At 39.7% G+C, this 26,968-nt stretch overlaps 1 protein-coding gene across 2 annotated transcripts in view; it reads right to left on the bottom strand.

The window, feature by feature from the left end:
- Positions 1-2,477: 2,477 nt before the first annotated feature.
- The window catches only part of antxr1c (ANTXR cell adhesion molecule 1c), a 42,923-nt gene continuing 18,432 nt past the window's right edge, over positions 2,478-26,968 (bottom strand). For both annotated transcript variants that reach the window (XM_044337871.1, XM_044337872.1), the window contains exons 9-18: positions 26,010-26,070; positions 24,618-24,716; positions 24,197-24,266; positions 18,058-18,136; positions 16,023-16,118; positions 15,728-15,766; positions 15,243-15,341; positions 14,948-15,115; positions 13,567-13,647; positions 2,478-6,312 (exon numbers count right to left, since the gene is read on the bottom strand). In XM_044337871.1, the coding sequence (XP_044193806.1) occupies positions 6,049-6,312; positions 13,567-13,647; positions 14,948-15,115; positions 15,243-15,341; positions 15,728-15,766; positions 16,023-16,118; positions 18,058-18,136; positions 24,197-24,266; positions 24,618-24,716; positions 26,010-26,070 (1,056 nt within the window). In that variant the 3' untranslated portion in view covers positions 2,478-6,048. The remainder of the gene's footprint in view (positions 6,313-13,566; positions 13,648-14,947; positions 15,116-15,242; positions 15,342-15,727; positions 15,767-16,022; positions 16,119-18,057; positions 18,137-24,196; positions 24,267-24,617; positions 24,717-26,009; positions 26,071-26,968) is intronic.

The following is a 26,968-nucleotide window of genomic DNA, read 5'->3' as shown; positions in this document are numbered from 1 at the left end:
TCTCTTCTCTATTTTTCTCATTCAGCCCACCCCGTTCAACATCCCACATCCTTCTCTCCTCTGCATGTGGAGGGGAAAAACGCAGACTCCACAGTAATTATCCAGCTGGAACTGCTCAGGAGGGGCGATTCTGGCTGTATTAAATTCATTACCAACCAGAGAAATAGATTTTGAATAATCCCTGAGCACATACAAGTGGTTTTATATGCATTAGGTTATTAATGTAACACTTTGATTGTTGGCTAAAGGAGTTGTGTCATGTTTGGATACACTGCAGCAAATGGACCTAAATTTAAAGTCCAGTAGTTACATCATTTCCTACCTACTAGCTGTCTCTTGGTGATTTGGGAGGTACAGGTCAAAAGGTTAGCATTAAGCTTGTGACCGGATGATAGCCTGTGGTGAACCCAGCCCAGCCGTGGCAAGAAGTATTTGGGGAAATTCACTGGATAGAGCTCTTCCCTCCATTAGCAAAGAAGAGGAGGAGGATAAAAGGCTTTAGAAAATCCCCCAAAGCGACACCGCTTTCCTGGTTCTGTCTTCCATAAGTGGAACTTAGTGAATGGAACTCATTACAGCACAGTGCAGTATATTTGTGTCCCTGGCTAACTTCACATGCTTTCACAACTCATGTTGCTTTGGGCTGCTGCTCAAAGTAATCACTCAGATGCAGTAACCCAGTTAAATAGAACGTATGATACTGAACTTTCTTAGGATGTGAACTTGACCATGACATCAATGAGCAAACATCTTACTTTCACTTCTGTTTTTCACCTTCTGTAAACTCAGATTTGGACACAGATTCTTTAAACTTTTAGATATACAGCAATACTCTTTTAGCCTCTTTTAATAACTCTCTTAATACTTTTTTAGCCATGTTAGCAACAATGTTCTAATGCCATCAACAGCTATGGGATGGATTGACATGAAAAATTGGCACTAACACTCATGTCCCCCTAAGCTGAATTATAATCACTTTGATGATCATCAGGTCAAAATTTGTCCAATACATAGTTTATGGCTAAATATCTGGAGTTTCCACTCAGTTGTACTTATTTTATGCTAATTAGCAGATGTTAACATGATAACATGCTAAACTAAAAGGGCAGTGTTTCCCCTATAATTGTACAGGCCTGGCTGGCAGCCAGACCAACATGGACTCCCACCAGGCCAATGCAAAAAATAACGCCAAATATCCATTCATTTGGAGATAGCATTTGGGAGCTTCTGTGCAGCGCTGTTCTGAAACTAGAACCAACCTCTGTGTCATTGCCTGGGAAACTGTTGTTGGGGTAGCTGCTTTTAAGTAATAGAGCAGTGTGTAATATGTGTATGTGTAGCGAGTGAGTGGTTGAATGAGAGAGCAAGCAGCAGAAAAGTGATGGTGAATGCAAACAGAGAAGAGGAAAAAGTTAGCTGAAAGTTGTCAATCTCACAGCAAATGTACAATAAAGACAATAGTGTGTCAGTTAATAAATGCTGCAGCTTCTCAAGACCAAGAAAAGTCATGTCTGTTGTTTCCCCAACTGCTGGAAAAGTGAAGGGGGTTAGCTCCAACATTAGCAACAAGGGCTTAGCCTAACCTGACAACGCTAAACAGAGAAATAGAGAACGGGAAAATTTGTGCTGCTGAATCTCCCGAGTTTTGCTCAGCGTCCCGCAACACACTGGCTCCATATGCATTTCTCTTTTATTTAGATGATGTTTCAGTCCTCAGGCCTTCTTCAAGATCACAGCACTGATGAACAAACATACACACAGTCGTAAGTGGTGCATACACTTTTGTCAATTGCTCCTTTCAAATGGCTGATATTATAAGTAGCCAAACACAGGTGTAACTAATTAAAATCAATATGTCTGTATCCCATGGAGGTGTTCTTGTTACAGGGCATGCTAGCTGGCTCACTCTTCAGGATGCCTGAAACCTAAATTTAACACACCTAGTCATTAATGTTAATTAGTAAATAGTTAAACCTGTGCTTTTCTTGCTATGTCTGTTAACGTGCATTCTTGGAAAAGGGGAGACTCAGTTGCAGGTATAAGAGTTTAATGTGAATAAGTTATGCTGAATATGATCTCAAAGGCCCTGAACACCAACACAGCTGTTTTCAGTCATTTTTAATTCCACAGACTGAAGTTAGGTGGAGCTATGCTTGGAAATACGTGAGGTCACCAAACTCAATGTACCAGTAAGAATTATACACAGTCCTGAGAAGGAGTTTAATCACGCAGTTAAAATGTCTGTGTGTGTGGACTGTGAGAGTTTAAGACCTTTAGCTGGAGCATGGCCAGGTCATTCTGTGCCTATGAGGTTAGCTAAAATGTGTGTGTGTGGGCTGTGTACAGGGATAACCATGAATGGTACAGTTATCCACTGTCCAAACCTGCAAGGGTGGAGCTGTAAACGGGAAATCAGACACTGGATCCTGTATTGCACATGGCTCAAAGCAGAAATCACACACATAAACTTTCTGGTAGAAGCTTGGAAGTCAACCTTTATTGATACTGTTTAAAAAAAGTCATGTCAACCAACAAAGAAAATCATATACGTCTTTCATATTTGCTTCAGTACTGCTGTTTATACATGTAAAGACATTGATTAACATAATGCATCTCATCTCTGTTTGGTAGGCACTGCGAAAGTTCCCCTTAAAGCACTGATCTTGCATTTATGCAGCATTTAAACTGTCATCGGTGAACTGAATTAGCTCTTACAATAATTCTTTGAAGCCTTATAAGTTCAATAATTTTGTGCTGTACTTATATTGCTTTTCCACTGCATGGTATAGCTTGAATCGACTCTACTCGCTTGGAACTGTTCTTTTTTGATTTTCCATGGGTAAAAGTTGTGGATAGTACCAGATACTTTTTTTGGTATCACCTCTGTCGAGGTTCCAAGCAAGCTGAGCCGCTACTAAAAGGTGAAAACACTGCAAACCACTGATTGGTCAGAGAGAATTGTCACTAGAATCATCACTTGTGTGACACGGGACATCCTGCACAAACCCGCCATTTTTAAATAGCCAAGCTACAATAGCGGCTGCAATTTTTATTCACTGGACTACCTGAAACACAAAACTCTTCTGTTTTTTTCAGCAGTTTTTTGTCTTGCTGCCTTCAGCCTCTTCTGAAACAAAGCATCTCTCCTTGCTGTGACAAACAGCCATATACCGAGAATAAAGAACACCATCGCTTCAATATCCTCCATTGTTCCTTTGTGTGTCGCGATGATGACGACATCACAGCAGTTTCATGTGGCATCACTATGATGACCAGCTACATTAAGGAGGTACTATCTGCAGTGGTAAACGAAATCCAGAGTAGTACCAAAAGCGAGTAGAGTCGAGCCGAGCCAGTACCATGTAGCGGAAACACTGCATAAGTGGAACATCTACACCAGACACCATCTATTTGTTCTGATCAGAGCAGACAGTTCAAACAAAGATATATCCACTGATGAGGCCAGGATAACATTGTTTTGCATCTCTAGCCAAGCTCTAAATTGAGTAAGTGTTGATGTGTATTTCACAAATGAAATACATCTGTTTCTCCTTTCTCACTTCCATGGTGTCACCAATAAATGTAAACTGAGGTGATGACATCTGCTTTTGTTTTGCTTCCTAGAAAGCTTAGATTCCTCAGCAACTTAGATGCAGTTTGATATTGCAACAAATTTCAATGCAACACAATAAAACTGTGTTTCTTGGTTTGGAAATCTGTCTGACTTTTCTAAGACACAATCAAACTTACCTGTACCGACTGACAATCAGATATGAATATCAAGATTATAAAATGCTGTGTAAGAGTTGCGACATGTTTTAACTTCATGAAGTGATGCCAAATACATGAGATCTATCACATTAGTATAATTACTATGAACACAAGACTGAACACTGTCTTGCCCAAGTGTCTAATTTTGTTCATGGTAATTATACCAATGCATCATAATTATTTAATGATTGCTACATGTAGCTCCTTGTCATTATAAGTTGTTTCAGCTAGGATATAGGTGACATTAAAAGGCATTTTGAGTGAAATGAAACTTTGTGTGATGGTTGTACTTTCCTTTAGCTAGCTCAGCAGTGAAACAGCTTTAAGGCACTGTGACCGATTATGAATGCATGTTGTAACACAACGGTACAGGACATAACTGAATGACGTACATTAAAATGAAAGGTAAAAAAACAAACACAAAGAAAAATCCAGAAGGCGCTGGATATAGAAGAAATACCAGCATTTTTCAACCCCTTTTCTACACCATGAAGTCAAAATCTCATTTGTCTTTTCTCTCTTGTTCATTTTTTGTTTTTATTTTCTCTAAATTAGCATGTGGTCACTGCTAACATTGTCATTGTTAGCAGTTGTTGTTATCGCTAGCTGCGTCTCTTTTCCTGCTAGTGAGGAGCTTCAGAGTGCATAACGCACAATTACATCCACACAATTTCTAGTGTTTTTTTCAATTTACACAACATAAAATGTAACTAGATCACTTTCAGTGTCAACAAAGGTTTTTTTAAGTGTAGCTGAGGGGATGGAAAAAGCTGGTAGGCCTTATTTGACTTTTAGCTGGCTAGCCGTTGTGTTTCTAAATTCTGCGCACAGTGTCCGTCTTGGTGGTTGGACACCTTGTCGATATTCAAGTACTCTCCTCTGTTTCTCTCGGGGAGTAAAATAAATTAGATGCTCTTTGAACTGCCCTGCAGTTGCAATGTGACCGGTGATAAAACTGAAGACATAAAACACACATAATGGTATCAAAGTACAGTATCAGGATTGTGAATAAAACGTGAGGAGAGACGTTGAGAACCTGATTTATGGCTGCTTGATTTGATGAGTTTCAATGTCCATATGCTAACAAAAACAAATACATACTGTAGTTGCCCAGCAGTCTATGTGCGCAGATACCAAAAAAACAAAAAAACAAAAAATATATATGGCTGTATTCTAAATTCAACTACATGAAAAGGTGGTTAAGGACAAATCCAAAGCCTCAAATATATCAACCAACGTAGCATTCAAAAACGCATCTTGAACATATATTGTAAAAACATAACTTCCATAAAACATCTGTACACTTCCCTGTCACTGAATGGTACAAAAACTGGACCACAAATCGTGTAACTTCATAATTTTGCTAATTTCTGTATCAAAGGGTTGGAATTTGTTGGCTTTGCATGTTGTTGGATACAAGAAACATCACAAAAAGGTACAAAAAGTTGAGAACATAAGTAACAAGCTCCAAAATGCAATTTCCAAAATGCAAAATTTCAGCAAAATCAGACGTGTTTCATCTTAGTTACTCAACCCAATCCATTCTCCAAAACTTTTTCATCTCAGATTTTCATGTACTACCTACTTTTCACCTTAATTCTTGATCACAATGGCATAACTCAGTAGTTGATAAAGACAACAAAGAAATTTCATCCATTGCAGTATTCTTCTGTGGACTTTTGTCCCTACATGCTTTGCTGTCCAGCAACAATCCTCCCCGATCTCACAAATGCCAACACTAAGTAAAATATTTCCCCTAATTACCCCATTCACTCTGTATGAGACAGATTGTCAAGTCAAACAGCTTGTCAAAGTCATGAAGCAGAGAGCACTGAGGTTAGCAAAAATACATTTTTCATGAGAAGTTTCTCTGCTATCTTTACACTTTTGTCCTCCAGAATTTACCATGTGAAGTGGCAACATGTACTGGTCAGTGGATTACACTGTATGTACAAACCACTCAAAGGTGACAAAAAGCAAAAATTGTTCTTGAAAAAGCCTCAAATCATGTCATATGAGTGACCTACCTTTCCTAATATACAAAGTGCAGATTTCAGCTTGAAGTTTGACTTGACAGTCTCTCCAATACAAGAAGTTAGAAACAGAGAACGACACAAACCAGGGATTCAAAATACTGCTGATCTTTGGCTTATAGCAGGAGAATCTTTGGCAGCGAGGACCACAACCTTCAAACTGAAAGAGCTGGTCAACAGAGGAGTAAGTCTGTGATATATCGAAGCGGGTCCGTGGGGGATGGGAGGGGTTTGTCTGTGTAATTCATGGTCGGAGGCTGGGTGGTGGGCGTGATGGCGGTGGACAGGGGAGCCCAGGGGGTGTACGGGCTGGTGGTGGTCCTGGGGGTAGCTGACCTGATGGGGGTGATCTGGCAGGAGGACTGGAGGTGGTGGGAGATGGGGTGCGGGTCTCAGGCTGGTAGTCCGGTGGCGGTGGCGGTGGAGAGGGTGTATGGATCGGGGTGCGAGGTGGGGCCTTGGCTGCTGCTGACTCCTCTTTCACTCTTGTGAAGTTGATGCATCGACCCTGAAGGAAAGGAAAGAGACATGTAAGACTAAAAAAAAGTTTGGGTTCAAAACTGCAGTTGATTTGATGTAGTTTTTAGCCAGTTTTGGTCCAGATTGAGATAATGTCAATGTGTACTGGATGGACTGCCATGGCATTTTGTACAGATAAACCTACTAAACATCTGCATGTTAGCATTGTTATTGTGAGCAAGTTAGCATTTAGTACACTAATGTACTATTCCCTATACTTATATTAGACACTCAATAGTTTTTTAAATACTGAGCAGTAAACTGAGATTGTGGACACTTCAGTCATTTTGCATCATTGCACATATTGCATCCATAAAATGTGAAACATTGCAGTGAGCTAAATATAGTGATTTTGGACACAGTCAGATTATAAACAAAAAGAATAAAATTAAAACTAGGTACTGTACGTGTATGACATGAAACCACAAAATATGACATGAAATGAATATGAATTCCTATGGATGTGGTATGAGAGAGGAGAATACATCGAAGTTAAAATACAGTGTGCATGCAAGTTTAGGCAGTATATAATAGCTGGATTGTATTAATGTAGAACTGGGTTAGCTTTAGAAAACTAATTCAAATCTAGAGCAAAATGCACACACATATACACTCTTTCAGGTACAGACACACATACACACACACGCAGGTGTCTAATCCAAAGTACATCTGGGCTAAGAAGGTGTTGACATCAGTCAACCTCAGGTCGTGGTAGGTACAGTCACTGCTCTTTGTACGTATGTCTGTATGTCTATGTCTGTGTGTTTGTGTGTGTGTGTGTGTGTGTCTGGCCAGCTGGTGTTCCAGATTACATTTAAATCCCCTCTTTGACACCCCCACTCCAAATTATCCCGGTTAGTCTAATGTTCTGTACCGGGAACTGCAACACTGTGTCTCATTTACAAAAGTTCCCCTAGTCATGATGAGACCACATGGAGAAGAAAGGTATAGGGAAGGATTGGGGTTGCAAGGTGTGACTGCTGCACAGGCATGCTTGTGTGTGTGTGTGTGTGTGTGTGTGTGTGTGTGTGTGTGTGTGTGTGTGTGTGTGCGCGTGTGTGTGGTGGGGATAGGAAGGGATGAAAGGTTAGATATCGGTTGGAACCATACACCAGTGTAAATTTGACTTATCAGACTGTAAAACAACCAAACTTCTGGAATAAGTCACGTTTCACTCATAAGCTACTTGTAAAATATCACATTAACAGAGGTTGCTGTTACTATAGAAACTCCACCCTTTCCTTTTGCATGCGGTTGGCTGCCACTGGAGTGAAGTAATGTTAATCTGCTAATGACCAGTATCAGTGATTGGAGCCACGGGACCATGGTTTTACAGAGTGGAAAATAAGGGAACGGAAATTGATGTCACTCATAAAGCTGTGAGGAAGGCAGTTCATTCCATCTTAAAAATAACCTTCGGCACAAAGTAAAAGAACGGAGCTGGAGAAGAGAAAACAATACCAGAAAGAAAAATGTATTGAGGCAATTCTCTAATATCCCACTCTAAACTTTTGCCCTCTACTTCAGCTGACCAATCCTGTCTTCTTCCATTTAGCTGAACATCTCTAAATCTACCGCAAACATGTCTGCAACACTGAAGCTGAACTTCAACTCACTTCTCATCCGGTCAAATACAGATTACAGCCACTGGTGTAATCCGCAGAAGTTGGATAATCAAAATGTATGACTAAAGCTGAGCGACTACATGTAGAATGTGCTGAGACATGCATTAATACACTGTCTCTCTCTCTCTCACATGAACACACACTCGTATACACGGTATATATAGTCACACAGAAGCAACATTGGCAGAAAACCAATAAAAACAGTCACAGAGGACACATTCCATTAATCCAAACTGGTAAATTAGCTGCTGAAAGCTAAACAAAAAAAATATGAATAAACAGAGGAGAAATAGGACAAGAATTTAGCAGCAACCACCAGTTTCTGGTCTGTTACCACTAATCCAGTCTGGCATTCCTAGACATGTGAGCAAAAAGCATGTGTGCAAATCTCCTCAAATTCTTAAAACTATTTTCTTGCCTCATGGATATCCAGGGGGAGATGTCTAGAGACTGATTTCTTTTTGTTACAGCTTATATATGTATTCTTTGAACTACTGCTGCACTTTGGCTCCATCCAAGTGAGGAATTGTTGAGAAGCAAATTAACTTTTTGTCTTTTTTTTGTTTCCAGCTGTTAAAGATTATAGCTGGTCTGGTAAACTAGTTGACCCAGAGTTCTGTGTCATACAAATCATTCAGCACCACAGAACAAGTTGCAGTGCTAATTTCATCCTCTGAATATTATGAAGCTCTGTTGTTTGCATTAAAGCAATAATTCAACATTTTGGGAAATGTCATTAATCATTGGCATTCTTGTCTATCTGTCTGTTAAAGCTACAGCCAGCAGCTGGTTAGCTTAGCTTAGCACAAAGACCGGACACAAGAGGAAACATTTAGCCTGGCTGAATACCAGCACCACAAAAGCTAACTAAATAATATGTTGTATGTTATTTGTTTAATCTATGCAAAAACAGAGGTGTAAAAATTACTATTTGCCATTTTATTGGGGATTATGGGCAAGGGTAGAAATGCTGGCAGGCAGAAATGTTACCTCCTGACACAGCTAGCTGTTTCCAGTCTCTCTATATTTAACAGACAGACATGAGAATGGTATCTGTCTTCTCATCTAAGTAACCTCCAGAAAATGAATAGACATACTTCCCGTTGTCAAACTATTCTTTTTAAGTGGTTTTTCACTCAACAATAAAGACTATACAGCACATATTCTTCAGTAAGCAACTCGCTAGTGTTGCTGTTTGTTTCATGAAGTTAAAGTAAGATGTAAAGTGTGTTTTGAGACTACATGCAGGTTTTTCAGAAAACATCACAAAAACTAAGATAAAGGCAAGTATAGAACTGAGAAATGTATATGCATATGTAGTGACCTTTTTAAAAAATCTATCTTCGCCTTATGTATACATCGTTCTGTTAGCGCCTGGCAGTGGTTTGAGTCTCTAAACAGTTTCCTGGATTAGAGAAAGCCACACTCGCTCGTTCTTTCTCGCTGACCTCCTCCACTGTCTACAGTCTCACCAAGGTCATAAAATTGTCTCGGCCTGGTCAAAACATGTTGGTGTGTGTGTGAGAAGTGGTCAGTCAGTTGGTGGAGACAGCCCTGGCAGTCATCTGCCTTAGGTATTACCTCATGTCCTTTAGCCAGCTAACTGCTTCCCGGGGGAGGCACGTGTTTATGTGAATGAGAGAGAGAGAGAGCAAGACTACAGTGTGTATAAGAACTTCAGCAACTGTGTATGTGTGTGTGTGTGCGTGTGTGTGTGTGTGAGTGTGTGTGGACTAGCTCTACCTCATACTGTACACTCTGACGTCAGTATAATGGATGTGGTTTGGTGACACACATGCAGAGGGGGTTACTGGGTTTATTGCTAGGGGAGAGAAAAGGAGTTTGTGTGTGTCTGTGTGTGTGTGTGTGTGTGTGCGTGTGTGTGTGCCTGTGTGTGTAGTCAGTACAGTGCATGAACACCACAAGAGAGGAGCTTAGGAATCATTGATAAGAACTACCCACATTACTAACTAAAGCAACAGAGATCACAGATCGACTGTGTGTTCACTAAACCATCGTTACACTTGGTTTGTGATTTTGTGATTTTACTTTAATGACTTCTTGTAGACAAATTGTTAAAATAACGCAGCAGTAAGCAGCGACATAAATGAATAACCATTGTACAGGATTGTAGCCAGGCTGATCCCAGGGGTGACATTCAGCTGTTGCTGTGGCAAACGGCATGGCGATGAAAAACGCGCTATGGCAACAGAACGACCAATTAAGAATCCAGGCTGAACTCTGCCAACTTGGCCTCACCTAGAGTGTGTGCTCCTATTACAGTTTTTTTTCGACCGCTTACACACTATAACTGGACCTATTAACTAAACATCCAAAACCATGACGCCATCTACCAAAAGACAGACCCATTTCCCAAAACCATAAACACCATTCCCATGTTTTCACTCGTGCCCATTTAGAAAGCACTGCCATTCAATATCCTTAACTCAAGTCATCACAGCTGGAACCCAATTAACACACAATTCTCCAGGTGGAAACACTAATCAGAACAAATTGTTCACACACCAATCAGAACTTTTTGAACATTTATGTGTTGTGTCTTTATATTGTGTTCATCATGTAAAGAGGTTGTTCTGGGGGAAAACCATTAGGGCCATTATTGATTGCAGTGACAGGTTTTTACGGTAGTGTTTTGAATTGATCTCACCAGGGTGTAATGGCTATTTTGTAGTGTTTGTGTATTTGATGGCTTTTGTGTGCTGTCTGAAGGTAAAGCTTGGTTTAGATATAAGATTACATGGTTTTGAGTGGATAGTTGGGTTTTGGAAGTTTGAAGTTTGTGAAGATGAGCGTGTAGTTAAACATTTGTGTTTAGAGTTTCTGGAAAATGGAGCATAATTTCAAGAAATGTGTCTTAGCATTTGAGGAAAAACTGTAATTTGAAAGTCTGCCAGATTTGGAGTGTGGGACGTTGCTCTATAAGGTCTGTTCAGAGTAGGACTGAGGCACGAGCAGGAAATTTAAAACGAAATACACTTCAGGTAACACTTAAAGCAAGGAAAGAGGTGTCCAATGCTTGTTTCCACTCTTTCCTCTGTGAAATAAAACATTACACTCCCTGGAAATGAGCCGGCCTGCTGGCCTGGGAGATGTTTCTGCTGCTTCATAATGAACCAACAATGACTTGAGTGGAAAGAGAGACATGATTTCTTCAAGAAAATTAACATTGTGTCATGCAGAGGTTACCTATACAGCAATCACTAAAAGCTTCCCCAGGTGAGAGAGATTTGTTGATGAAGGAAATTAAATCCATAATCTTATTTATCTGGCTACCAGTTTGCTTTGGTAAAGATGTAATCATAAGCTTATGGTGACTTGTTTGTCTCAAAGGGCTGAAAGCGTATCTTGCGGCAATTCGTGTGTCTGTACCTGTTTCTGGTGCCAAGAAAACACTCTTAAATGTGGAATTCCTGTTAAAAAAGGATTATTGGAACGCTTTCTGCTATTGAGGCATAATTTTAACTAGCGCTTGGGATGGGGCCTGATTAGCGGTATTAGTGGTCTGGAAGAAAGTGAAAAATAGAAGTTAATGAATGATGATGAAGATTATCATATTGTTTCATCTGACCTGCATCAAAAACCAAACAACCTAAAATAATTCACCACTGACAGGATCACCAGAGCACTTTAAACATTAAATTGTCAGAGGGATTTATACATCCGCTTTCTAAACCCTAGGGCTTTTTGATACAAAGACTCAGGGCATTAAAACTAAGCCATGTGGCTGATCTGAGAAGAGGAGAGAATTTTTACCAGCTTACACACATGGACATCAGAAAACACCCCTATCAAGCTATGAGGATGTGTCTGAGTGCGAGCTGCGGCTCTGCTTTCTATCTGATTTATGGTGACTAATGTGAAGCAGGTGTGAAAACGAGTCTGGCTCAATGGGATGGAGACGGGCCAGCTGAGGTGTTAGCCAACACAGGAACACCAGGAGTGAATAAAGATGGAGAAACAGATAGAGGGCGGGATGACTAATCTCTACAGATGACTGAGGCAGTTTTAAAAGTTTTAGTCCCTCAGACATGAGTTTTCTCACCCTACTGTGGATTTTCACACACTTGACTATATAACTGAAAAATCCTTCTGTTACTTGATTCATATTAAATGACACAACCTCAAAATGTAAGAGCTCTACCATGTATGTGTATTATTATGCACATAAACTGCTGTTAGTGTGATGCTACTTTATGTGAATGTAGGCTAATGTTAGCTGGTCTGTCCTGCTCTATTGGATTTGGGGACGTTTGCACTCCCAACAACTCCTTATTCAAGATAACGTTACTTTCACCAATTGTATAGGTTAATCCTCATTCTAAAAGCCTTTTCTTTTGTAAGAAGTGAAAAAAAAGTGAAAATATACTGTTTGAAAATATGAGCAATAAAGCTTAAAGTTGAGATGAAATTTAAAAAATGCCTTTTTAAACCTTTTCGATCACATCCCCGGTCATATTATGCACCTATTTCACAATATATGCCAAAACAATACAAAAACATCCATTTCTTGGTATTCTCATATCAAAATGCAGTCATGTTTTCTTCCTTTAAAACAGAATGATGATGTGTGCTTATGTAGGCTTGAATAAACCAATTTCAACCAATAATATCAAGACATCCACCCATCAGTCAATCTTCAACTTTTAGTGGCACAGAGCTGAGATTCGTTGTCAATGTTATGTCCCGCCTGTCTATCCTGTTTCACTCGGAAATACATCACGATACGGAAGTTAGATACTGTCCAAATGCCATTTCATCTAACCTCTGTCTAGCTTGTTAAAATATGTGAGCTAAGTAGCCGAACACTGTTAGGCTAGAATGAAATATTAATTTGACTTTACATTTTTCTTTATCAAACTTATGACACTAGGACTACACTGCATAACAAGAAAGATGCTGTTTCGTTATTCCCAGCTTCAGGTTTGTAGCATGGTGTAGCGATTAATTGCTTATTTAATACCGTTTTACAGGGTTCCCATATCAAAGTGAATCAGCTAGAAACTTTAAAAAGTCACTTGGAGACGACATTTTCAACCAACTCATAACTACAGCTAATAAAATCTGCTGGCAACAGTTGTCAATTTAGCCGTCAAAATCGATGGTTGTTGACTAGAATTGAGAAACTGCTTTTGTCTACCTCTGTTTGAAATTAAGTACTCATTGTTTAAAAAATTACTAAGAATTTTGAGTGGTAGAGAACGGAAAGCTTGACAGGCATAGCGACAGTAATTAAGGGGGTGAGGCTTAGTAAATGCTCAATTGGATTAATTCTGTGTTCAGTTGTGAGACATAGGAAAATAAGGTCAATTTACATATTATCTCCCTTATTGTTGGCCAGAAAACAAAGCAACTTTTGATCCTAGTTACACAGTGAACTCAACAAAATGTCAAAAACAAAAGGAAAAAAATGATATATGAGATACAGGAGGTTGACAGAAAGGAAGGAGAGGGTGTTACAGCTGTGGGTCAACGCAGGTATAAAACACTGCAGGAGGGAGGAAACGCAGGCAGAAAATGTGGAAGTGAATGCGAGTGGGTGTGAGTGAAAGCATTTGATGAAATGAAATATTTCCATGGTGCACTGCTGAGATACTCACATGATCCCCAGGCTGGGGTCTCATCAGAGAGACCTGGTCGTACCCGCGGCGAAACAGAGCCCAGATAGCATCCAGTTTACCCTGAACAGAAGACAGAAAAGAGGGAGCGATTTAACAGCAGGCCACATCTGGACACCAAACCTATTCATATTGTTTCTACTGTATCAGCAAACTTTCGGTCTGTGGCCTCAACTGTGTACCATCAAAGCCAAGACTCGGCAGGTTTTAATCCCATCCAAACTCTGCAGCAGCTGATTTCACTGATTAGTTCCTTCCTCTCTGGTTGAAATTTTGCTGATTATTTATTATAGTTACATAAAGACTACTGGTCATATTTTATTTCTGGTCAGAATAAGTTATGAACACATGAACCTTTAATTCCCTTTAAATAAGTTTCTCTGCTGTCACAAATAAAGCAGTCAGTTTTGATTTTTTTTTTTTTTTTTTTTTTTTTTTTTACAAATAATACGATCTTCCAGGGAGGAAAAAAAAATGATAAAAAGGTTTGGCAACTGCATGGCAGCTTAGTTTTAATACACAGGAAAGACATGTTGATCCCAACAATAACAGTTACAGTAACCCTGGATACATATTGCAACGAGACCTCTAAAAATACTGAAACTCATATAACTTTTGACTGAGCTACAGGTCATGTCACAAGTTGAGCCAAAATTTGGTGATAACTGGATAAAGAAGAAAATTCTCCTTCCTTAAATAAGTTTTGTACAGTCAGTAGTTGACTGGTCAGTGTGTACTTTTCCTGCACTGACTGTGAACAGTGTTGAGTTTCAGGATAGCAGTAAGTACAGCTACTATATGAAAGGCCAGTGTTGTTACACAGAGCTGTATTGTATAGTGATAAAAGCACAAATAGTACTGACGCCAAGTCTAATAATGTCTCACTGCCTGGAGTAGATGTTATAGTAGTAGATATATATTCCTTTGGTTACGTGTTCACCTTGATAGCTGGTGAATTTTGTGTTTATGTAACTAATTATCCTACATAAACATGATGAGAACATACTTTATTCCTCCCTGCTGTCTTGTGAAAACTTTGCAGCTCTAGTCTTGGTGCTTTTCATTTTTTAATGTCAGCTGAAGGATTTCAGGCTTCTCTGTGGGTTGAGAGATTTCTGCCACCCTCAGTTATTTGAAACTCACTGGGCACAAGCTCAAAAATGCACAGTGGTCAAACTGTAAGGACAGTATAATGCAATCACACACATGAACACACTCTAAGATGCTTCCACAGATTCTGTCTAAATAAGTCTAATAAATGCTGTTATATTAGCTGTCTATAAGAGTTGTGGGTACAAGTATTTTTAACTCTACAGTGCCCCATTGTCTGTTGGGTCCTGAGGGAAACTGAGTTTCTGTTTACCCGAATGGGTGTGTACCACTTCCGGCTCTGAGGCGGCTTCTTGTTGTGAGACTTCTTAGGTTTGGGCTCGAAGGGTTCGTACTCCTGCTCCGGCATTTTCACCACAGCGTTCTTCGGCTTCTCCAGTTTTGCCCCCTCCTCGGTCGAGCCCTTCCCTCCCCAGCGCACCTACAAAATCAAAGTAGAAGCAGTGAAAATAAACTAAAGTGGTCTAATTTCCATCGGTTGTTTGGGGTTGCAGATTTAGTGATGATTGTCTGTTAGCGATATGCATGTGAATTTGTCATTTTGTCACCTCCATCCTCTTGATCCCTCCGATTCCTCTTCCTCCGTAATATGAGGCATCCACAGTGGGCCACTTCTTCTTGGGCAAACCGTCTTCATCGTCAGACTCCTAAAACACAAATAATTACACAAAAACTGACTTTTTCCCCTCTCTAATAGACTTTCTAACATACAGATTCAGAGGATGTTGTCATAAACTTTTGAACATACTGACTACAAGTCATTTAAAAGTGTCAAACTTTGCTAAATACTACTTACTGAGGAGAGATCTGTATATAAACTGGAATTATCCATTACTAGTTTATATAACCTTTGTTATGTGTAAGTACTACAGATAGTTATGGAAACACAGAGATATAGTCATGACTTTTTACACCCATTCTTGCAAAATTGATTGTATATTGGATTTTTGAGCGCTTTTTAACTCTCTATCAGACACACATTCCCATTCAGGCTTTCTGGTGGGTAAATGTGCGTGTGTGTGTTTTAACTCACAGGCTCAGGAGGAGGTGGAGGAGGTGGTTCTTTGATCACCTGTGAAAGAATAAGAGACATGACGCGTTCATGAGCGGTGGAAACAACAGGTATCGTTTAGCTTTTCACAAACACATAAATCATGTCAGCTCCTCACATGGAGCTCTCAGAGGAACTCTTAAGGGTTTTTATGTTTTGTTTTTTTTGTGTGGGGACCTCTAAGTTGCTTATTGGCCCTTTGGAGCTCTGGATAATTTTAATTTAAGTGTTGCTGTTAAAAATTGACCACTTTGTGAATGTAGTTTGTGTTTCTTACCACAGTGCAGCAGAGAGGCCAGAACCACCACATGAAGAGCAGGGCTAGCAGGAGGAACAACACCAGCAGGGTGATCAGGAGGATGGTGCCATCAAACTGGGAAACACACACACACACACACACACACAGTTGTACATTACTACACTACCACATGTACAGAACCTGGATACTATCTACCCAGAGATGGCTGATGGCTGTCACTGTTAATAATCATGTTTTTTGTTTTTCTCGATGACAGTGGTTGATGTAAGTTGTGTGATCCACGAATGAATCCGTCAGATACATTGCTTATTTTCAACGAGGCAGGCGTCCATGAGCCAAACATGGTTCTCATTACAGACCACAGATGAGGATCACATGTGGTTAGACTTTCCCCTATCTATCTTGTGGCAAAGACACTGGGGTATTTATCTGAACTCAGCGGTGGGGTCCATCCCAGAAAGCCCAACACTGGAATCAAATTACTACGTCTTAGAAATCTCCTGATCAGCAAGTTTGTGATTTTTTTAAACTTTCTGTAGGCCGGTAAAATTTGTGAAGTAATGGTTTAGCAAACAATGCAGAAAATTTAAACAGCGGCCACATCTCTTGCACATATAATGTGTATGTGTTTTCCCATGATATATGGGTGTATTTTGTGGACTAACAACAAAGGCTGGAATCCTTCAGTGAAGCACTTTGGGAGGATTTGGGGAGGGGACGCAGGAGTTTGTTGGGTTTGTTGAGTTTGTTTTTAACCTCAACTGTTTTCATAGGCTTTAATATACTTATTTTCATAGACTAGCTTGTGTGTTGTTTATTGAACAAGACCTACCAATCTTAAGTTAGCAACTTGTCGTGACTTCTTAACTCTGGTGTGACTTCAGCCTACATGGTTTAGTTTAGTGGCGAGAGGCAGCTAATTACAATGGTATGTATGATTGAGCTCTATATATCATGAACCACAACACAGAAGTTTGAATTCAATGTTTTCATGGATATGATGGCACATGGACTGAGGTTGAGTGGCTTCAAAGAGCATGTCTTCTCGGTTGGGTGGGAAGGCGCTGTGGCTCCAGCCCATGTGTTCAAACATACGCGTTTTATTTATAAAATTGCTTTAAATTGTCTTAAATTGCATCTTGTTTAATTTTGTTTTTTAGGAAATGAAGCCCCGCCCTGCTTCACATTCGAACAATTGCATACATTCATATAACTTGGAGCTACAAGAGTCTCTCAACTCAGCTCTACTTGAGGAACTGATCTGTAAGTGCCTTGCTCAAAGGATACTTTAGATATGTCTGCATGCTTCTACTTTTAGTTCAGTTTCCGAAACGTCCAGCATTGAACTGGTAGCTTTACGGTCATGAACATGTTTCTCAAACATCTTGTCTCCTGCTACCCCTGGGTAGGGGGTTTGGGGGGCCTTTTTTGGGTGTATTGCCACTCCAAACCCCTGTGGTTTGGCTCCAGAAAAAAAGGGGAAAACAACAAAATTGAAAAAGGGAAGATGAAAGAGATAAAGGGAGTAAGGAAACTCACTGCAGAGAACAAAACAACAGACTTCTAGGAAAAGAAATGTGGTTGGAGAGGACAGACGAAGAAGAAGGTGGAAGAGTGGAAACTGCAAGCAATAGATGAAGATATGGAAAACAAGATAGAATCCATAATTTTATTTTTGGAGAAACTGTCAACTCCAAACAAACACAATGTTCAAAGTCACTGTAATGTAAAGACATTCAGGTACAAAGAAGACACTTTTAGAGGAAACTCTTAATTTAGTTTTTTTGTTTTTAACATGTACATTTCACACTATGCTGTATTTTTCTGCATCCCAGAGAAGAACTGTACAGAACAAAAAGTTTGGTTGGTTTCAGCCATCAGGCATTTTCAGGGATGGTCAAAACTTCAAAAAACCACAGATGTTTTGATTTAAGATGATCTAATATGATTCTACTGAACCACACATTGAATAATCTGCAGTACTAGTATGGGTTAAGTACACAAATAGAAAACTTTCACAATAGCCACAGCTGTATAAGAAATGGTCACTTACACACTCTGTGGTGGTGATGTGCACATTGCTGCTGATGAAAGACAGACCACCATTCATGCTCACTTGAAGATAAATCACCCTGAAACAAAACAACAGACACAAACACAGACAAGCGTGTATCTTAATTTTGGGATGTAACATTACAGTCCACACCAAGCATGTTTGGGGCGGTCTATTTAGGCTGAAGCATTTCCCCCTCAAGCTCAGTTTGTTTGACCAGGATGATGTCATTTGAACTTGGGTTCAAACCAAATGATGCCACCAAACCGCCTGACTCTCAATTCTCAAGAAAACAAACCAGAGAACTGTGACGTGTGGTTCGTTACAGGCGAGTATGTAATCTGAACCGAGAGGAAACGACCACTAAATACAAAGGATTATGAAGTTCTTATGCTCAGAAAGTCAAGTAGAACAAAGTGATGTCTGCACTGTTCAGCTTACAGAAAATGGAACTGAATTAGTTTTGAGTCTTTGTAGCTGCCAACCTGGCAGACGGACACGTTACCAAAACTATGTCCAATAAACGAACTACTTGTGAATCGTGTGACTTTTGTTTACGAGCCCTGTTTACTTGTAAATGAGCAATTTAAACGTAAATGAACCAAATGCAAAAGTACAACAAACTTTTCCACTGTGGTTGAAAACCAGAGAAAACAAACTGCAGGTGTGATCGTGTGACCCACTGAGCAGCACAACAGGCATCGAGGCCAAGGTAAGGATAGATGAAGTTAAACAAAATGGAAAAAAAGACAACCTGCCAATTCAGATTGTGTTTTTATAGTTGTGGGCAGGTTGTGTATTTTTCCAAGACATAACAGCATACTAATTGCAGCCTAAGGAATGACAGCAATCTGTAACAGCCGCCCTCTTTACAGTCTATGATCTCATGGAGCTGCAAAAGGGTTTGTGAAGAGTGAGAAAATATGGCATGTGAAAAACAACACCCAATGTAGTAACATCTTCAAGGGAAAGGCAAGGTACAGTTTTTAAAGGTCAAAAACACTCTCAAAATAAAACAAAAACAATGGATAAACATGCTTCTGCTCATTCCAGTCCAATCCAAACCTCATCCATCTTATGACTTCTTTCGGGATTTCATAGCCTCTAAGGGGTTTTTTTGGAACTACAAGAGTCTTTCATGACGGTCTGAATCCCTTCCTCCTCCAAGTGGGAAAAACAATTCTGAGAATTTCAAGGGGCCTCCGGTTGACCCGCTTTGGAGCCTGTTCTTGTTCAGTTCTTAAAAACATGTGGATGAAAGGCATGCTTTTTAAACACTCCCCCCTCCCCTCCTTTCCACAGTTCTTATTTGGTAGAGAACCAGGTGGATATGAATGAAGTCTGGCAGATGGAAAACAGGCCATTTGACCGATAAACCTGTCTTTACTCAGACTCAGAGAGCTGTCTGGGTTAAGAGACTGAGGGTAGAGAGAGAGAAGAGAAGAGATGGGTTAGTGGGTGAAGTTCATGATCAACAACATGCTGCACATACCTCGCTGACAACAAACAGCTGAGCATGAGCATGTGCATTTGATTTGTTTGTTTGTTTGATGCATCTATGTTTGTGTGATTGAAACTGATTGTATGTGTGTTGAATGTCAGAATGCACACATATAATGACAGAACTAGGTTAGGGTTTAAGTGTAGGCAAATAAAGTCCATGTGTTAAGGTAAGAGTTTGGTATAATTAGCAATTAGAAATAATCCACACATGCATCCTGCCCAGTCTCAATGGTACAGACTGATGGTTGTAGTCAAATAACATTTCTCAGTGAACTTCAGATTTCTTCAGTATTCTTTTATTTTCTGCCAGTTGGCTCTTTTAACACAGCATTGACATGTTATCACTATAAAATCTGACTTTATAAAATCAGTGTTATTTGCTTATTTACACATCCAGCAGACCTGGTGAAATAGCATTTATTTGGAGTCATTTGGAGTTTGTGGCCACCTGACAAAAGTCCAATATTCACTCTCCTTTTACCTTTTCTGGTCTGTTAAAATGCTTAATATGAGCGGTAAAGCTGAGCTAATTCAGTAAAACCAAAACAATAAGGTAAAAGACACTAAAATGCTCAGTAAAGCTGAGAAGAACTGCAGATTTAGGTGATAATTCTTTGTTGATTTATCACTACAAGCAACCCCTACCACACCGCACTTAGTCATTGGACCAATTCATAATAAAAAAATGTTGATTTGTGCAGCTTTAATACCAATTCAGCATTAATTAAACTGAACACTGTTGCAAAATACATTGAAGTTGATTAAAGGTACCCAGTGGGTTTTTGACTTCTAGTAGCGCTATGGAGCAGTTTCTTTATGAGTGGGTCCCCTTTTTGGTTGCCTCATTCGCACACACAAAAGGATTAAAACAAGACCAGATATGAGAGCCTGAAAAGTTGTCCAGGAGGAAAAGTGTACAATGTATTGAATTAAGTATTATATGAATTTAAAACTGCTCTATGCTTGAAATCAGGTGTGGTGCCTGAGAACTTAAAACGCTGCACACATGCTCATACATGTGAACACAGGTGATACAAAAACATTCCTAGGAATGGTTTCACATGATTCTACTGATTTACAGGTGGTGATAACCCGCCAAGATATTCAGGCAGTAAAGAAGCAAGTAAACATGAATGTAAACAATGCATTATTGAAAATACCCTATTAGAAAACTCCAAAGGACACATTTAATTTGACTTCTCCCAGTGTCTGGCTACTGACGATTAAAGGAAGAGAAAGGATGATACTAAAAGGAAAAGATGATGAGAAAAGGAAACCGACCATTTGAAGATGTGACGGGACCAAAGCTGTAGGGCGGAAATGTCGGGTGTAGAGCACAATGTCAGACTATTGTTATAAAAGGAAATGAAAGAGACAGGGAAAACAGCCAAAGCATGAACAGACATGCTTGCATAAGACAGGACAGACACAACAGTTTGTTTGCCATTCATTAGATGGAGTGGGTCTTCCTGCCTCAAAGGAAAAATCTACTTTAAAACACTTTAACAGGTAGCGTGACATAGACTGCTTCGCTATTTACTCTTCTTCTTCCTGTGTATAACTGGCCAAACATAGATGGCATGATGTAACGTCCAGATATTTCCAGCTGGATATATTTAAGCGATCTAAAACATCAGTGGTACAGTAAATGCCTGGTTTTGGCATCACTAACTCAGAATAAAAGAGCAAAGGCTTCTTTCTAGAATTGACTATTTGAACCAACATTTACAGAAAAAAAACACTTTTCACACAATTCAATTTAGCAACAAGATAGGCTGGGTTTTGAGTAAAGTGACAACAAAATAGTCAAAATCACAATTTCATGATATTAAGAGCTGCTTATCAGTCAAAAAACAACTTCATTTAGTCTGGATTTCAGAGGAGCAGTCTTAAAAGCTCTCCCAGAGGATTTTCCACCCTGTCGAGAATCAAGCTGCATACAAACACACATGGCCACACACTTGAAAGACCAGGCTAGCTGCTACCCGGCTTTGATCAGCCAAACTGGACAAGCAGACAGTTGAAAGAGAGTGGGAGACTGACAGGGGATGAAAGAAGGAGTTTCTGTGTGACACACACAAATAAAAGAGAGAGAAAGAAAAATGAGCGGACAGGCAGGCAGAGAGGGTTTAGGGACTGGAAAAACAACCCGGCGAGCTGGTGAAAAGAGCCACTGTGGCGCCAAAAGTAAAGACAGAGGTGGAGAAAAAGGGGGAAGGGGAGGGGGAAAAAGATAAGTGCGGGATAGGAGAGTCGTGAGGTTAAGTGTTGAGGCATAAAGGGATGGAAAGTTTGAGAGACCTAAGGCAAGAGCAGAAACGATTTAAATGGTAAGCTCGCTTCTTTGTAAGTCAGTGAAACACACGACGTAACCTCAGTTTTACGACCCTTCTGCCAAGGTATTGATTAAAGCTTTAGAGTGCGAGTCAAGAGTCCAGGTTGTTTAAATCTTTCCCCACTGCAATCCTTCTCCTTCCACACCAATGCCAGTGCAAATATGAACTGTAAATTGAATTTATAACTGCCATGGGAGAATAAAATGGAGGAATTTGTATCATAATTACATGAGTACGCTATCGCCAAAGGTCAAGAACGTAAGTAAAGCGTGGCTCTAATATTGGTTGACAGGCCTTCTCCTCTCACCTCTTTGTCTCTCTGTGTAGTTCTAGTCTTTTACCACCGTCCACTGAACCTTCTAGTCTGTGGCCTGCTGTACTTTTCTTCCCATAAAGAGTTAGGTTAGAGAGGTTTGTGGATTGTTGATGTTGGAACATGGCTGGACTCTAAAAGGAGAATGGGGCCAGCTGACGAAGAGCAATTCTGGCCACTGCTAGGGTTACACCAGAAAATTGTGTGACCGTCGTGTGGTGAATGTTCGAGTAAGCTAACCTCAGTTGTCTTAGTTTTCACATCCCGCCACCTCCCCCTTTTAAACATTGAAGTAATTGAAGCTCTTTTTAAGGCATATGTCAAATATAATCGACTATAATCAAATTTTCTCAGTCTAAATATGAGAATCTCAAACTACACAAGCACAAATGTTAATAAATGTAAATAAAATGCACAGAGCAACAACCTCAGTTGTGATGATGGTTCAACCAGGATACAATGATGGCTGTACCATCATCACAACTGAGGTTGTGTTGGTGTGTTCTCACAGTGTGGAAGGTTTTCAATCATAGAAGCAATGCACTGGGTTTTGATTAGAATAGAATTTTTCATACAATCCTGTTGTTGACAATACAAGCAACCAATATTATACTTTGAGGTATTAAATCCACAAACATTCTCCAAAATAAAGCAAGGTACAGGTACCAAGGACATTGTCATATTTGACAGTAGTTTGAAAGCCTTTGAAGCCACAATATTAGTAAATACAAGTAAAGCTCCAGTATCAAAACCCACCAGTGCATTGAATTGAGTAAGGGTGTGTGGAAGAATGTATGACTTCTTATGTGAGAAGTTACATAGCCTCACTTTAAAGCAGCACAATCTGTAAACACAATATGTTAACAATGCTAAGGTGTATATAGTTGCTTATTTACACATCCAGTTGACACAGAGCAACATTAACAATCATTCGGAGTATTTTTCCTGACCACAGGACAAATACAAGTTCAACATCTACTCTCCTTCTTGCACTGTTTTGGTCTCCACTAACTCCTGGGGAAACATCTGGCTCTTTAGTTGCTAAATGCTCCACAATGTTCACGAGCTAGTTGCTAACTTTGTCTACTGTTTAGTGCTGGAGAGTTAGCATATAGTGAGTTTATCAGAGCTTTTTAGCAGGAAACTGCTACCTGCCACAAATGCTGATCTGAGCAGTGAGAGTGAACCAAAACATTAAAGCCACCGGCCATAAAACCAAAACAAAAAGGTGAAAGACACTAAAATGTTCTTTGGCTGAGGGGAATTGCACAGTGGGGTGATAATTATCTGGGTTTGTATGAGAGACCCCTATCGAGAGACCCCTATCACATTACACATAATCAACTGATCCATTGTTGAAACAAAGAAAATTAACAGTGTAGCTTTAAGAACATTTTTTAATACATGCTGAACTGTTTGCTCCACTTCTCTAAAATGAGGTCAATGAAAAAAACCCATCAACATTGATTCCTTTCTTTTTTTGTCATCAGAATTCAAAGCCAATGACTAAGCTCATTGACTGAGTCACATGAAATTTGTAAGTTTCTAGTCTTGACTCACTGTAATTTCTATGTAAGTCAAGAGAGAAGTGTCTGCAGTTGTTTTTACTTCTCTGTTCTAATTCAGGACAGAAGCAGGACAAATGCACGAAGGGTTTACCACTCTATGCGCTGGCAAAGCTACAGAGCCCCTTATATTTTGCTAAGCTGTACTGGGATCTAGAAAAGAAGAATGTGGCCTCGGATAGGGATCATAAAAAGAGCTAATGCATGGCAGGCTTCTTATGGTCTGTGTGCATATACAGTACACACACACACACACACGTGTATGCATACACGTGTTTCTTGTTTTTGACGCAAGTAACGTGATATAAGATGCACGTGGTTGCCACTTCGTGTGAAATATAAGCACTTTTCCTTGAGACAGAGTTAAAAGAAGATTTCTGAGAACAGATGAAATCCTAAAGTCGTTAAAAAAAGGCACTTACTTCCCAACTTCATCGATGACAGGAGCTGGACACAGTAAAAATGTGTTTTCTACACCGGCTGGCTTTTCATCTAGAAGACAAATTTTAAAAAAAATTGATAAAAGTACATTCCTCCTAAAGTACACTCTTTGGGTGACTATTTTGCTATGTATAACTATAGATAGTATACAGAAAGATACTCGTGGAAGGGTGCCAGCTGGAGTTTGATCAATATGGGCTTTTTTTTGTGCCAGTACTTTGCACATTTAAATTTGACCATGTCCCTTCCATAAGTATCATGAAATTTCCAAAGGAGAAAACACAGGTTCATGCACTGACAAAAAAGACTGAAAATGACCCCATAACACTGGGAAAAACCCTGTCACAGATCAGGGGGGTTTCCATTAAAAGGAAAGAGCAACCAAAGTGTAGGTCTACTTACTGACTGTATTGGTATCATTGATCTTAAAGCTGCAGAGCACCTGGTCGATGTTCCTGGCATGGAGAAAACCGTTCCCCCTCACCACCACTTGGAAAGACTCTGGTTACACAACACATACATTTTCACATTAAGACTTTGCCAAACAAAATGACATTTGATACTACATTGTACATGAAGCTTGTTTTCATGTCATACTACACAGTTGCTGTGGGGGTACTTGAACTCTGAAGTGTGAACTTTGAAGTGTTTCCACAAGCAGTTCGGTTTATTTGTTCAGATGAGAATGGTGTTTTTTTTTAACTCTGGTATCGCCAAATATAATGGATCCGAGCTGTGTGAAAATATGAGCCTCTATATGAGTCCTGTAATCAAATAACTGTGGTGTGGTTCGTTAGAAGTGAGAACATGATCGTGTTAGTTACTAAAATGCAAAGACAACAAGAGAGAAAAGAGAAAGTCTCTAATCTCTAATCTGGCATGGTAACAGGTTGTTAGAACTTGCTACTTGTGAGTCATGTGACCTTTATTTATGAGCCCTGACTTGCCAATACAGTAATTGAGCAGTGAGAATCTGAATTAACTAAATACAAAAATACAACAAAGTCAGCTTTTCAATTCTCTAACTGAGCGGCTCAGCAGATGAGTTGTAATATCTGTACATTTACTTCAATAGTTACTATGTCACCTACAATACAGGAAAAATACTGTTATGAATGAGATTGAAACTGCAGGACTGAAATAAATGGTACTGACTGGCCTGCAGCTACAGTGAGTACTATTTAGTTTCAGGTCAAATACTTTTCTTCTTTAGGGGATAAAGCAATTCACTGCTTAATAAAAGGCAAAAGCAGATGTGAAAAACAGTAAAAGTTGTTCTGCTTTTGCCAAAAGTTTTTAATCAACTCATGCTTTTATCTATTCATATTTGCTTTTTAATGTCCATTTAATGTTGCTTTAACTGTCATAATCTTTCTCTTGGCAGGACACTAAAGAATGTTGTCTACTACTAGGTTTCAGCTGCAGCCAATCTTACCACCGCCTCTCTCTCTCACGGTCAATCCTTTTAATAAGACCCTGTAATATTATTCTCACTGAGTATTCTGCCCCTGTAGATTTCCTGTAAGTGACCTGGATGCCCATGTATGATTGTTTTTCAGCCTGGGATTGTCATTACTGAAGTGTGTCACGGTGCAGGCCTGTGGAGGATCCAGTAATGAAATTAACATAGTTCAAGGAATGATGGGAGACTGGCATCGTTGTAGATGACTCAGGAGGGACCCTGAGCAGTTTGTGTGTGTGTGTGTGTGTGTGTGTGTGTGTGTGTGTGTGTGTGTGTGTGTGTGTGTGTGTGTGTGTGTGTGTGTATGAGCGTGTGTGTTCCCAGCTCCCCACCTCCTGCACACACACTGGAGGGCTCAGCTGCCAAAATCTCAATGCAGGATTTCTTGATGATCTAGAGGGGAAAAGAAGAGAAAAATACAACAGTTGTTACATGCACTCCTACTCTGTTGGTATCATTTGACAAGCAGGTATTTCAAAATTTAATATAATAATAGTGCCAAGCTCTATAAAAAGTTCTAGGGCTGTCTGAGAATGAAGTCATTTCCTCATTCATATTGTATCACTCTGTGTCTCACCCTTGAAAAGTTTCTTCCTCTTGCAGTGCTCATTTGCAACATTATACTATCATTAGCTATTCAAATCAAATTGACTGTGTGCATGTTACTTCCAAGGCCAAGGCCCATATCATTAACTAAGTAGGTTACATTAGTGAGTGGAGTAACAGGTTATGTTAAAAAAAGACTGTAGTGATTCCCATCTGTGTTCCTGGACGCTATCAGAGTTTATGGTAACATTAGTGGCTCCATTCTGTTCTTTGAATGTGGGGAGGTTTACACTCCAGCAACCCCAACCAATGTTATATGAGATAAGGTCACTTTTTGGTCAGTTCCCTTTTTTTTTGTAATGTTAAAAGTAAAAAAATACTGTTTGAAAATACAAACAAGTATGTACTGACTAATGGAGCAAACCTTAGCATACTTAGCTAACTAGCTACAGCTGCTAAAATCTGCAAAAAAACAGTCATTTCAGCTGGCAAAATCAACGGCAGTCAGGTAGTAATGAAAAGCCTGCTTTTGTCTACATCTGTCTGAAATCAGCGACCTATTTTTTAAAAAATTTCTGGGAATTTCAAGTGGTAAATCTGCCACTGTTATTATTGTTAACTGCTGTGTGAGAATGGAAAGCTTGACAGCCGTAGCGTCAGTAAAGGGGGCAGGACTTGGAGGATTATATGACAGAAAAAGAATGAACCATTTAACATTAACAAACTGGTGAAAATATGCCCTCCT

The sequence above is a fragment of the Thunnus albacares genome, chromosome 20 (genome assembly GCF_914725855.1).
Source record: "Thunnus albacares chromosome 20, fThuAlb1.1, whole genome shotgun sequence".
Classification (NCBI taxonomy): Eukaryota; Metazoa; Chordata; class Actinopteri; order Scombriformes; family Scombridae; genus Thunnus; species Thunnus albacares.
Note: the sequence above shows the minus strand (reverse complement) of the source record. Positions and strands in the feature narration are given on the sequence as shown.